General features: G+C 38.7%; 1 protein-coding gene across 1 annotated transcript; it reads right to left on the reverse strand.

The window, feature by feature from the left end:
• Window positions 1-11138: 11138 nt before the first annotated feature.
• Window positions 11139-13248, reverse strand: LOC124146469 (forkhead box C1-A-like). Its single transcript, XM_046516814.2, has one exon. It carries the CDS (start codon window positions 13101-13103, stop codon window positions 11640-11642), a length of 1464 nt encoding a protein of 487 aa, XP_046372770.1. The 5' UTR covers window positions 13104-13248; the 3' UTR covers window positions 11139-11639.
• Between the last annotated feature and the right edge of the window lie 728 nt (window positions 13249-13976).

The raw sequence follows: 13976 nt of genomic DNA on the forward strand, positions 1-13976 counted from the left end.
TGCAAATTACACAGAAATTATCGCCAAACAATCAAATAAGACATATAGTATGACGCGTTGCTATTTACATTCGGGCACTTGACCGCTGCATCCTGGAACATCTAGAGGAAAAACACATTAATGTGTCATGTGTCACATAATGACAGGCGGATGCATATACCTGCATTGTTTAAATATATAAAACACATGAAACATTTGATTGCATTTACGGGTTTAGAAGAGGACTTTGCTTCAATATATCAGTAACATATAATAATATGCGTTTATAATTGTTTATGAAAATACATTAACCTCTTTTGTCAATAAGTTTTAAAATCGAAGAAAACTGATTGTGGAATGGTATAGTTAGCACGTGCTGCACCTCCTAACTGGGGTATTAAATAAAAAACACGTTATCATGAAACTATAAAAACGTTCTTTGATATAAAGATGCAATCCGGAGGAAACGTAGCCTAAAATGTTTTTTTGATTTGTACTGCAATACCCCCCTTCTGAGGAACTAATGAAATATAAAGTTATCAAGAAATTATATAAACGTTTCTTGTAATGAACATTCAGAATCTTATATAAATCTTAATATAATGTCGTGTTTAACGTGTACTGTAATACCTCTTTTCTGAGGTATTAATTTAAAGAAATAGTTATCAGGATAATATATAAGCCTTTCTTGCTCATCTTTTAGCGAACACCTGGTATCATCACTATTTGATTCATAAAAAACATGCTCTTGATGTGGTCGGAATCGTACAATCGACTCTGTATTCAGCAGAGATTTCTCATAAATATGGGTTTCGTCGCTTTTGTATATTGTAAAAACAATGCAAAAGCAACAATTCAAATTACAATGTCGCTGTAAACGTGTAATGCAATACCTCTTTTCTGAGGTATTAAGTAATAATACAATTGCGACAGCTGAATCAAAACGCTTTGACAACGTTGGAATATGAATACATTGACGATATGCCCCTTGTAACAGTTGCTATATACAAATCTCGGGGCAGATGGAAATACAGGCAGGGATCCATACAGTACCACAGAGCCTCGTATACATTAAGGCATCATATCTGTTAAATTACACGGAAAATGTTGCAGATAACATCGAGAAGGGAGATAAAACGTGTTATCTGTAAGAGCAGGCTGAAGGGACATAAAAGTGTGGTTTGTATCTAAGAGGCGGGGTTTGCAGGGAGTATGATGTTACTAGCCTGAGAGCTATAGACAAGAAGAGTCATGAAAAACTGCCACAGTTACCCAGGCGTTTAATTGAACGAGAAACGTATAGGAGTTGTCCGACAGATACGTAACGTTCAATGTGCCGGCGAGCAAAAACTAGATCTGATGACTTGGCGGCAAATGGAAATACTCATTTCAGAATCGACCATGCTTCTTATCGCCATAAAACATTTGACATTTCGGTTTTAAGATGAAATTTGTTTATGCATATGAAAAGATCCTGCATGAGATTATTTTCTAGTTTGATCAGTTTGTTATTATAGAGGGTATTGCAAAAGTGTTCCAATTGGGGCATGGCAACAATGTGATTGAAGGGCTAGATATTGTCAGTATTTTAGTTTAAATGTTGGTGTATTGTTTTAACTGAACACAGGGACATGAACATAGTTTGGGGTATGTTGCTATTGGTTACTATTTCTGCTACAAACGCGATGTATCTGTACATGTGTAGTCAGTGGTTACATCAAAGAACGTATATGCCTTCGTGACGCTTATACTTGAATTATAAAATATGTCTTCAAATAATACTGTATGATCTTTGAATAAATAATGTCATTTTCGTCAATATCGGAATATATTGTTCCAAATGGTCAACACAGGCCGAAATGGCCACTGTATTTGATATGGATGGTCAGTTCATCGCTTTCAAATGAAATAATATGCTCTCTTATGTCATAATTGCTTGGTGATGTCTAATGCAATGCGTTGGGTCTCCTTGCTCAATTTGTATCAAATTTAATTCCAATAATGATTTTAAACGAGGATTTCATGTAGAGCACTTGTTTCCCCAGCTCAAGAACACCCCGGGGGTCACGAGAAGGACATTGGAACATAAACCATAGCGTTACCACCGGGTGTCACATAAGAACAGTATAATGTTAAAATATGCCTCGAACATCGTCAGATACTACTCACAATAAGTTAAGGAACACCCGCTTCTTCCAAAGTACTTATGTTTATCTGTCATGCCATGACACATTGACTTAGTAATATGAAAGAATCGGTGGGCCTTAACTATTTTTGAGTAGCATAGGACAGGGCATGCTTATTCATACCATGGTGTGTAAGAGTAGGGCAGATGTGTGTATGTACTTTGAACACCAGGTGTTAGAGTGGAATAGTACACGGTGATCCATACCGTGAACTAAGATTAGAGTAGGATGGTGAATGCTTCGGACACCGGGTGTTACAGGTCAGACAGAACATGTTAATCTACACCGCTAATACCGGGGCTACGCGTACAACGTGCCACAAAAGTATATAAATGACAACACCGGGTGTTAGGATAGAACAACCTTGTTTATCCATACCGTGAACACCGGGTGTTAGAGTGTGACACGACAAGTTCAACCTGCCGCTAACACAGTCTCTCCATTGTCACCACAACGACTACGGCGCAATGCAAACCTGTGTCTTTCACTTGTTTAACCTACGTTATAGAATATGTTCCAAACACTGACATCCACGCAGTATGATGTCATCCAGAGGGGGATTCATGCTCAGGGCTTTATTGTGCTCTGATATAAACAAGGAAGCGTTTAGTTAATGCTGTCGCAGTGGTTTACAATTGTGAGCTTTGTGCTAAGATCGGTGGGAGGAGAGTGAACGTTTTTTCGCGCTTTACTCTTATTCCCATATGCAATACATACTCTTTAATGCAGCTGACTTGATTTAAAATAATACGGGGGATGTTTTCATTATGTGCTGCTCTGTCACTTCCGAGGTGTTGACGCGTTTGCACATTTCACACACAGAATCGTTTCCTATGATTTGCCTCATTATAAATCTTAATCGAAGAACTGTATGAATAGTAGAAAATATGAAAAAACAGACCGTTTTACGATCGCCCCACCAAGGCAGAAGGAAGCCCGCTGCACACATCTTTGAAATATAATGTAATAAACTATATTGAAAAATATCAAAAAACATATTTATGAAAATTAATATAATTCCAACTTATGAATTTGGAGATTGAATCATTTTGATATTTCAAGGATTGATATATGTCATTCTAACATTTAGAATGAAAGATTTTGATATGAACCGTTGCCATAGTTTATCACGTATATCCTTACATATGGTCAAATTATGTTTGTTCAAATTATCTCACACACCTCAGTATATAATAACTTCAAATTTATAATGTCTGTCATATATGAATTCTACATGTTAAAGAGATTGTAACAACCCTTCCATATTTCAATATATAGGTACACATGCTGTAAAAGGTTCATGTAAATATGTTTCACATGAATGAAAAATATATTTACATTTTACTTTATAAAACAAGAAAAAAACCACGAAACATGCCCCAACATTTGAAACTGCATTGTTAGTCAGTAACAAATGCATCAATAGATTTTCCAATAATATCAATTTATTTACACTTCTGTTCGCACACTAATGTATATATGTACGGTTTTCTAGTCGCCAGAACGTCAATGTCTCATCCACCCGTCCTTACACCATCTACCCGGGGTGGTTCCCCGCGAGCATGCATGACATGCAATAGGTTCACTGTCCGAACTATAAACCAAATACATAACCATCCTAGCACAACCAGGAGCTGCACCTTATCCCGTGTTTTTAAACATTGCTGGACTATTGTTATCATGAACAGCGAAGGGGGAAAGGACGGGGGGTGGGGGGATTGTCGCTCCCCTCCCCAGAAGGTCGTCCATGGAATGTCATTCTATTACATAGCCGCCGCTCTCTGCTATTGTTTGTGCTAATGCTGACTCCCTGTATAGCAAGGGGCGGGTAACCCAATTTACTAATGTACAAGACAGAGGGTGTTGACATTTGGACGGAGGAGAAGAATTTTGGCCACAACTTGTGTGATATTGATGAACTATCTGAAGCTGATTTAAGAGAGATTGGGGGCATACAGATTGAACGCGTCCTCAAACAGTTGCAATACAATGCAAATAATCAAATCAGAGAAAATACACTTCCATGGTCACACCGAGGACTGCACTCGATATGTTGTGTCAGCAGCTGCTCTGTCATTATGGAGTAATTCATTACGATTTTTGACTCATGATTATTCAAGTAATTTTTAGAGAGAGTTATGTTGAAGGAAGAGATAAAAGATAAAACACGTTTGCATTGTGGTTTATATACCAATAATATCATGTTAACTATTTTATAAACATAACGTGTGATACTTGCTGCATAATAAACACAGATTCATTCAGACAAATGTTCTTCCAGTTTATATTGCAATATTGTACATAAATCAGGTATGTTAGCATGTGGAATATAAAAAAAATAAAGCTTTGACTAACGAAACAATAAAAATGTCAAATATATGAATATGACAGTGATGAAAGGGATTGTTAATTCAAATATATGTAACGCAAACTGTTCTATCTCGAATCAATATGACGAGGTTACTATATAGAATCACGGGAATTTTTAATTCTTAAAAATAACACCCTATTATCTGGATTTTGTATTTGCATAAAGATCCCCGAGGGGATGAAAAAGTACAATCGGAAGTTGTGTTTTCAAATAACGTAGGAATCACAATTGACTTTTACAACGTGTATTCACAGTTGAAAATGTTTATAAAAGTAACAATAAATACTGATCTTAAAGTACACTGAGAGACCTGTCATTACATGATTTATGTCATGGTAAAAAACTATATGTTTCTCACAAACAATAATCATGTCTGTACCCAGAGGCGATTTCACTTTCAGTGATCGTTTCCTGTCGAAGAAAATCCGTGTAATATTTTCATAATACCAGATAAATCAACTTTTATGCGGAAATATTTAACTATTATTCATATATTTTTTATATTCATATTAAATATCTTGCACGAAGTTCATCTTAAATAACAGTGGTCGTCATAAACACGTTATGCACACATGTTAAGAAATACCTTGCGCGAAGTTCATTTTAAAAAAAATCGTGGCCGTCATTAGTTATGCACGCACAAAAGGGGGAGTTTTTAAAATTCTTGATTCCTCTGTACTCAACATTACGTCTAGCTTTTTTGTTAAACCATTAATGTGTAATTGCATTATATGTAACAAAGGTAAAACATCCATTCCTGATTCATGTTGGTCAAATTAGGAAATAGCAAAGATTCGCTGAGAAGCCACACGGAATAATGAATGGTTGTTAGACAGCATGATATATTAGCAAACGATACTAATTACCTACGCAATATTAGATATGATTGCAATGTGAGGACACATATCAACATGGTACATCACAGATCAAACGAGGATTAACCCCCTATGGTGTATGTGTGTATATCACACACCGAGTCTTAAGGCACACTTGGGGGGTAATTGAAAGTGATAATCAAGGCATGTTGTCGAGGCATGAGCTGATATCTCTCAAAGAAACGTGCTAATGACATTCAGGCTGGAATATACATGGAATGTCGTAATGAGAATTTCAACTAATTTTCAGCACGTGTTCATTATATCAAAATTATCACTGATATATATGCTCACGTGTCAATATTTAAAAGTTAAAACAAATGTTTTAGAATAAAAAAAGTTTTATGACAAATGCACGAGAAAAGTTTTGCATGATCAATACATATGTAGGTATAAGAGATACGCGACAAATATATACTTTAAGATTTGATGAGAATCAATAATTATATGTATCACTACTGCTGTTTCAGACATAAAAAAATCAAATACGAGAAAAAAGGAAATATTTTCTGTTTGAGATAGAGTTGTCTGACAAATTGTGATCAATTCTACACACTTGTATATTGTCTCATTCAGTGTCGCTTTCAGATCTTATTTCCTAGTACAGTTTTCATATTATTCGCTGGTCGGTCTACTTCATTATCGAGGTAGGCTGCGCATTGTTAATCTATTCTCTTTGATGCTGTTATTTGCAATCGATTTTCAATTGCTTTTAAGGCGAAAATCAATCACTTCCTTGATTCTTCATTAAGGCGCTTTATGAAAACGCCAGACCAAATAATATTTTTCAGATTTTCAATATTTCAAAATATTATACAATATTTACCGATCCAAGACAAGGAAACATCGCAATTATCAGAAATCTATATATTATCAAGTTTCCTAATTAAGAGGACTCCGGTTTAAATGGAAAATATAGGCAGCGTTTGAACGACCAAATACGCAGCACAGTTGCAGTATCTGACAGGACAGGGATGCTGTAAGCATGTTAGTGTTTTATTTATTATCGGAATAAGCAATGCATGGTATGAAGCTATGCGTATAAAATGTTAGATTTTTATATTAATTCTGGTTGAATGTGTAACTTATTCAACATACCCTGTATCAGTTATTCATAAAATAGCCAGAAATCGTAAATTTGGAATGTGTTTTTTCTATACGAATATTATTTGATTATTTAGTAGTACGCATACTTTAGCGTCTGTGCATATGTAACTTCAAATAAAATGAGAAATATTTTCGTCTAAAAATTCCCACTCAGATATGACAGAATTCATTTGCCTGAGACACTGATGCTTCGGGGATTCAGCCGGTGCATCATTTAGGAATTCCCTTTTAAGCCCAGCGCACAATCAAGCCTTACTCCAATAGAAAACTGTATACAACCGCATAAAAACATTTTATGAATTAATGATTATCCGTTATGTTACAAAGCTTATCCGAAAGGAAAATATCACTTTGAACTTTTTGTCGAAAGTGTTTACAAGTTTATTTAAGCAACTTCTTTCAAAGCACTTCTAAATAATGCATACCGTTATAATAGTGCATATACACATTCGGCGTCATTGATAATCTTTTCTAAATGCTGATTTCATAATCCAAGATTTGCAGCAGAACAAGGTATAACATTTTGTTATGTTTTCTGCAAGCATTCGTGTCGTAATTATCTGAACATGTTCACATGAATGACACAGTGTTTATATAAATATTTCCTTATAATTTGTAAATATATACATGTACATGATGTAAGTGCGACGGGTTTATGATGTCCGCGTGGAAATGTAATAACGCCTCGTACATACGACGTTAGTGTTCAATATAGCAGTATTATAAAGGTTGGGTTGAGGATAAAAAAAAGGAATTCGGAAACTAATAGAATTTTATTTTAAATGCCGTGTTCCGGTTCAGGAAATGAAAATCCGTATTTTGAACTAGACTATGAATTTGAACCTTTTCCAGACTGAAGGTAACCCGTTGTACTTCCTTGTGGATTTCATAGCCAAACTGGAGAAATGAATTTACGAAATACAATTCCCGATGGATGTGCCTGGGTTAAACAATACCCTTCATAATACGTTATTCAGAGTGCATTTGAGTTATCAATAATATTTCTCCTCGATCACCGTAACATATTTATTGCTACAAGTATTATTAATAAAAATATAACAGTTTAGTGATATTAATATTTTCTGAACATTTTGCAATATACGATCATTTAAAAAATATCCTTCTTTATCTGTTATGATGTATCTTTTAAATATTTTTTTATTGCTGGTGATCACTCTGAAAAAAATTATTCCATCGGTGTAATTTCTGAAACATGAATTTGAAGCGTGTTGTGGGGATTTCAAATGAAATAGGAAATGAAATTGAGCCCCGCGTTAGAATTTCGATGTAGATTGTCCCGCGAGCCCTACAGCTTCCTTAATTCATTAAATACATGTTTACAAGCGGCACAAAGCGGGCAATATTTTCAAGCTAATTACATCACATGCAAGCCAAGCTTTAAACGTGTGCGTTATATTGCTGTGCTGCTGTGTACGTGCTGTACGCGAACCAAGACGGAAACCTCCAGTATGCCACATGTTTTGACAATATGAACATATACTCACAACTTACGCGTAGAGTGAGAGCTTTTTAGGACATTATCATCTCGATCGATTCAGAATGTATAAAACTAGGCCTGTCGCCTCTGATATGCAGCTTAGGAAGCCATGTTTCTGGCAATATAGACTGGGAATAAATCACCCTTATCGTCCCTGTGCCGTTGTTGAATTATCAGTCGAATTGCACGCGCAAGATGACAGACAGCCTAAACCGGCCCATAAGAAATTGAGATGAAGCGGATAGCTCCGATTTCAAGCCGCGACATTCCTACCCAAGGACCCGGGATCATATGCGGCCTCCTAAAAACGAGAAATTTGTAGTTTACAAATTGCATAAAAATAAACAAAAATTTTGATGAGAAGCCAGAATTGTGAACACGTACATTGTAAGATGGTAACATATTTAGTGTTTTGGCCGAATACCGTTAAAATGTCTTCCTTCGGTGCATATTTTAGACAACACTGACATGACTGAGTTATCTACAAGTGCGGCGAGGAGTTCTTTGAAATTCATCGCTTTTGACAGGGCTGAAATACGACCTATTATTCAGATGGGGGAATGATAAGAACGCTCCCCGTCTGTAGTAACCACTCTGTTCACGATAAAATGCTGGGAAAAGTTTTAACGGAAAAAACTATTCTCTTTATGCTGTAGAACGACACAGTTTGATAAAGCACAACTTGATTTGTGTATCTCTCTCAACAGTCAATCACAGCGATAATCTACACAGGTTTTTCGTCCCTATTGATACGCATATTAGTGTTTAATTTCGGTGAAATGCATTGCACATGGACGATGTTGATGAACTACAACAAACCCGGTTTTGTTCTTGTTGAGGTTTTTGCTGAAGCCAGCATTGGAGCTTGCCGATCACCTGCACGCCGCTTACTTGAGGCCTTAACGACTTTTCCAGCTTCAAAATATAAGTTAGAACTGAGGCCGGTCGTAGGAATTCAGATTGAGGCCCGAGAAAGAAGAGATCTTTCAACAACCCCCCTAAACTGACGCAGGGAAAGCGCCCCAGGTGGCCGGGGACGCAGGGGGGAAGGGGGGACAAAACTAAGAAGAAATTTCAAACGCATATTTCCCCCTTCCATCCCTCGCTCGCTTTCTCGTCGTTTTAAATCAACACAATTTTGCATCTGAAACCAAAGAAATTGGCTTTTATTTTAACTGCACCAATTTATCCAAGTCTTCGTATTTAAGGCCCAGGAGAAATTAGTTGAATAAGATTGTCGATTGGAAAAATATCCGGCCTCCACTGGGCTCATTGTCACTGGAAATACTTCCTTAATCGATCAAGTCAGAAAATCGCTGGAAAATTTACTTCTTCCCTTATCGGAGGACTTATAATGTAATTATTTGCAGATGACACACTTAATTTTAGAACGAGGTAATTTAATCTTCGATTTTTGTTTCAATATGCAAATGCATCGAGTCAGTATTTGCACAATCTCTGTACAAATGTTAAAAGAGATTATGTACACAAATATGCCGAACACAAGTTTGTTCTAATTTCTTCATACCCGTTTTATTGTCACTAATATTTGATAATTTCAATTCATATTTCCATCGCAAGAAGTTCTTACTTTCAATTCATACTTCATAATTTTCAGACGAAAATGATTTGTGTCATGACACACATGGAACGAGATGATAGATTTTAAAAAAAAAATGTAGATATTTTCAATCATTTATTCCATTAACTAGCCAATATCCACTGATTTGAATGACATTAAGTCATTGTTTTGAAATTAACAAAATGAATGTGTTTTATAATCACGTAAAGAAGACGTGCAGAATAATTAGCGCTTGTACGAAGCTCATGACATCCCTCTGTGACAATAATGAAACAAGCAGAGGCTTTAGTTTGTGTCATTTCATCAAAATGATTAACGCCGACAAATGAGAAGAGAAAGATCCCCCCTGCGAGACTCGGCATTGGGGGAGAGAGCGGAGGAAATCAAAAGTGTCTTTAAGAACATGCCCCGCTCACGAGGCATGTCGCAATTCCATGGTAATTAAGTTATCTGCACTGTCGAATGTGCCGACATTTGTAATCACTAGTCACATACACAGAATCTGGTCTCTGCAGCTCAGTCCACGAATTACAGGAACGTTTCAGCTTGTTCTGTGTCCTTGTTAATTTCAGAGTGTCTTTATTTTTTTGAACGATTATTTGTGTGAAAGTGTGTGTTGGATTAGCAATGTTTGGCCGTTCATTATAAAATCATGTAATTGGTTTGGTGGTGTTCATTTCTGATTTGTTATTTATGTAGGTTTCTAGTTAAATTTTGTGTGAAAAGCGACGTGTGTTTATAAAAACAGACACAGTATCGAATCCACATTCTTCTTCCCATAATCGGGTGGCATGGCTTGTGTTTGTATAAATTGCGAATAGGCTTTGAGAGTGCTTACATTTTGTGTTTACACATTGTATGTGTGTGTGTGTGTGTGTGTGTGTGTGTGTGTGTGTGTGTGTGTGTGTGTGTGTGTGTGTGTGTGGTGATCAACAAAACACATCTCGTCGGATGAAAACCACTGTAGCGCACTCAAGCACAACGCTTTCAAAAATGCAAACATGTCTTGTGAATATCTTTTTAAAATATACAATACCTAAACAACAGATGAAAATAGCTATATTAATGGAAAAAACACCTCTAGCTATTTTTTCATGAATTGATATCTCCATAACGAAAGATTATATTATCAATTCTCAAGTATAGAATGAATTGTCAATTTACATAGCCGTGAATTTATTACAATTATTTTGAAACTGTAACTATGTAATGAAATTACTTAATACGTCTTTTGATTCCAAGACGGAATGAATGAGCTGAAGAATGAGAAATACCAACGCCCCAAGACAGGGAAATCTTCAGCATGTTTTCCTATCTAATTAAACCTGTCAAAATTCGTTGAGCATGTTTGCATTTGGATTTCACTGAGTAGCGAATAATCTCCTTAACGTATCCGTGTTGCCGTGTTAGTGGTCACTCAATCCAAGCGCACATAGTGACTTTCACGGGATCTGACCGTAAAAACAAATATCCAGATTTAGATTCAATAAATCCGTTTGGATATTCGTCATATATAAGTAAATAAAAAGCAGAAGCATAGTTTCTCTAGAGGCTAGACAGCCGAATATTTATATTCATTCATGACATTGTACAGTTAGCTGAAATAGCCCATATTGTTTTCCACAATAACATTGTTTGACATAAAACATGGAAACGTTTACACAACGTTAAAAAAGCACTGACTGATTCAACAAAAGTGTTCCTACCTTAATAGGACAGCCGATCCATCCTAACGAATAATTTACAAATTGAGTGTGGACCTGTGGTAGGCTAATTAGTGCCATGCCCACAACATGTGACAGAAAGTCCACGAGAATGTTTTAAAAGTTTTTCGTCACAATTGCAGATCCGTATGAGCACATCTGTTTAGGAAAAAAATCTTTGCAATTTTTGCTTGAAATCCTAGAATATTTATAACAGATTTCAGTGAAAACAACTGTCACTTTTTTGTGAGAACCTAAAAGTCCTGTGTGAAAATGCCAGATCCCTTCAACCTGGGGATAAGTCTGAGTCTTTGGTTGGAATAATAGCCGAGATTGTATTAACAGTCGTAGGCATACGGACTACTTGTTTTGTATGGAGCCCGAAACGCTGCAAGTTGACAGCTTGATGGGGATTGGGACTGCCCTGCTGCCTGGGCTGTCAAAAGTCTATGAGAATCAAACATGTCCCGAACATTGGCAAATGGCGAACTGGAAAAGTCCGTTCCGTGGTTGATTTCCGAGGGCGGGGGTGCCATATACCAGCTACTAGGGCGATTGTACGTTCCCGCTTGAGACACAGAAAACACACTTGGGTTTAGTCCGTTTGTCTGGGGTAGGGTGGTGTGAGGGGAGTGACTCCCCGCCACCTCCTCCCCTGGCGATGGGGTGGGGGCAATAGACATATGTTGTCCCGTGGCCCCAGCGCTGTGGTTTGGAAACACTGGCTGGGCATTGCAGTGGTAGTTATAAGGTGATGACGCCGCGTTCTGTGTACACGGGGCCGTGTTTCGGTACAGGTCAGATGACCGGGTGTACGGTAGTACTTGGGGGGAGACAAGAGGGGGTGGTCGGCTGGTAGCGAAGTTGCTGGCGACCCCGAGATTGTCGCAGTTGGGCGTCGTGTGGGACGTCGTCATTAGATTCTCGACAGAGAAACTAGAGGTAGTTGAGTCAAGGGTCATCGCGGGGTCCGGTGGAATGGGTAAAGAGTTAGTAGTGGCCGTTCTTACCGACAAACAGTCGCTCTTGGGCGAGTCCATAGGTTCTAGTTTAGCACTTAGCACTGGAGGAGACGGACATTTCACGGGGATCGGCTCCTTAACTTCCACAATCTTCTCCGGAACGTCCGAAGCGTCCGAGTTGCTGGAATTATGGAGATCTCCATTGTTGTCCTCCGAATCGCCATCTTTCATTTTGTCCTTATCTGACTCACGTCCATTCTTGTCTTGGTTGTCCTTATCCTTCCCCATGCCGTTCTTCTTGAAGCGTCGACGTCGTCGTAGGTAACTGCCGTTGTCGAACATGTTGTAACTGTCGGGATCCAGTGTCCAGTAACTGCCTTTGCCGGGTTTCTTGTCATCCCGGGGAATCTTGACGAAACACTCGTTCAGCGACAGGTTATGACGAATGCTGTTCTGCCAGCCTTGTTTATTTTCCCTGTAAAAGGGAAAACGGTCCATGATAAACTGATATATCCCATTTAACGTGATCTTCTTGTCCGGCTGGCTCTGGATGGCCATCGCAATGAGAGCGATGTAGGAGTACGGGGGCTTCACCATGTCCTTGGATGTGTGGTGCTGGGGCGTGTAGGGGGAATACGGCGACGGTCTCGACACCGCCGAATACTGATCATGGCCGTACATTGACATTCCACCCATGGACATGCCGGTATATCCTCCAGCATGACGGTAATAGTTCTGGTGGTCGCCGAACAGGGTGGGTACCATGCCTAATCCTGGCCCGTTTGATATACTCGGCATGGCGGAGGCAGGGTAGGGCGCTTGTAGGCCGCTCGGTTGCATCTCCCCCCGCTCCAGCGGTAAACTAGGAAATATACACACAGCCACAGTGCAGTATTCTTGTAGCACCGTCGAGTAGTGTACGTTTAGCGGTTACTATGAGTTGTGCTGAGACTGAAGCTTCTGGTCTGCACCATTCGACAACATATACAAGTCTGTGTATGATATCTGCCAGCCGCGCCATATATGGCTCCAAGCTCCGCCCCTTGCTCCGCCCCCGACCAATCAGGCCGCGTGGATCAGCTGCTGAGCGAGAAAGTGGCCACACACCGGGCCGGGCGCAATCAAGACGGCATGTCATAACACGGCCTGATGAGCATGGAAATTAATTGCTGATTTCAACAAGCCGAGTGACAGCAGAGAAGGGAGAGGGAAGCACAGTTTCTGTACAAACCGTCTCGGTTGCTGCGTCTGTGTATAAACCTCTCTCTGACCCTACCAAATGTTTTTATTTCAGATGGGCCTTCAAGAGAGCACTTGAGATGATTTGTATATAAAACGATTATAGTGAATGGAGAATGATATTTCCCCAACCCCCTACCACACTCAATAGAAGATAGCCACACGTCAGAAACTGTGCGCCACAGAGTTCCTAACATCATCACAATATTTCGTCATAGTTATACTGTTTGTCCCTTACTTTTTCGTTCCCGCCCTCCTTTCAACACCAAGTTTTCAAGGTTTGAGAGTCGGGCTGAAACAAGAGCCTTCGCTATGTGTCCCCCGGCTTTTAATTCCCAAAGAGTAGAATGCCTCCGTCGTGCATTGTTCCCTAACGGGGCTTGGCTCACAGATGGTTAGTATTATTAGACCGGGGAATAAGCTTGAATTACTTTCGCATTTGCCCCGTATAAAAATTTCCCAAATGCGACTCCT

Source organism: Haliotis rufescens, unplaced genomic scaffold (assembly GCF_023055435.1).
Source record: "Haliotis rufescens isolate VD_foot unplaced genomic scaffold, xgHalRufe1.0.p SCAF_17, whole genome shotgun sequence".
NCBI classification, from domain to species: domain Eukaryota; kingdom Metazoa; phylum Mollusca; class Gastropoda; order Lepetellida; family Haliotidae; genus Haliotis; species Haliotis rufescens.

Excerpts from the sequence above, each read along its gene's own strand:
- LOC124146469 (XM_046516814.2), bottom strand. The coding sequence starts at position 13,103 with ATGCAACCGAGCGGCCTACAAGCGCCCTACCCTGCCTCCGCCATGCCG.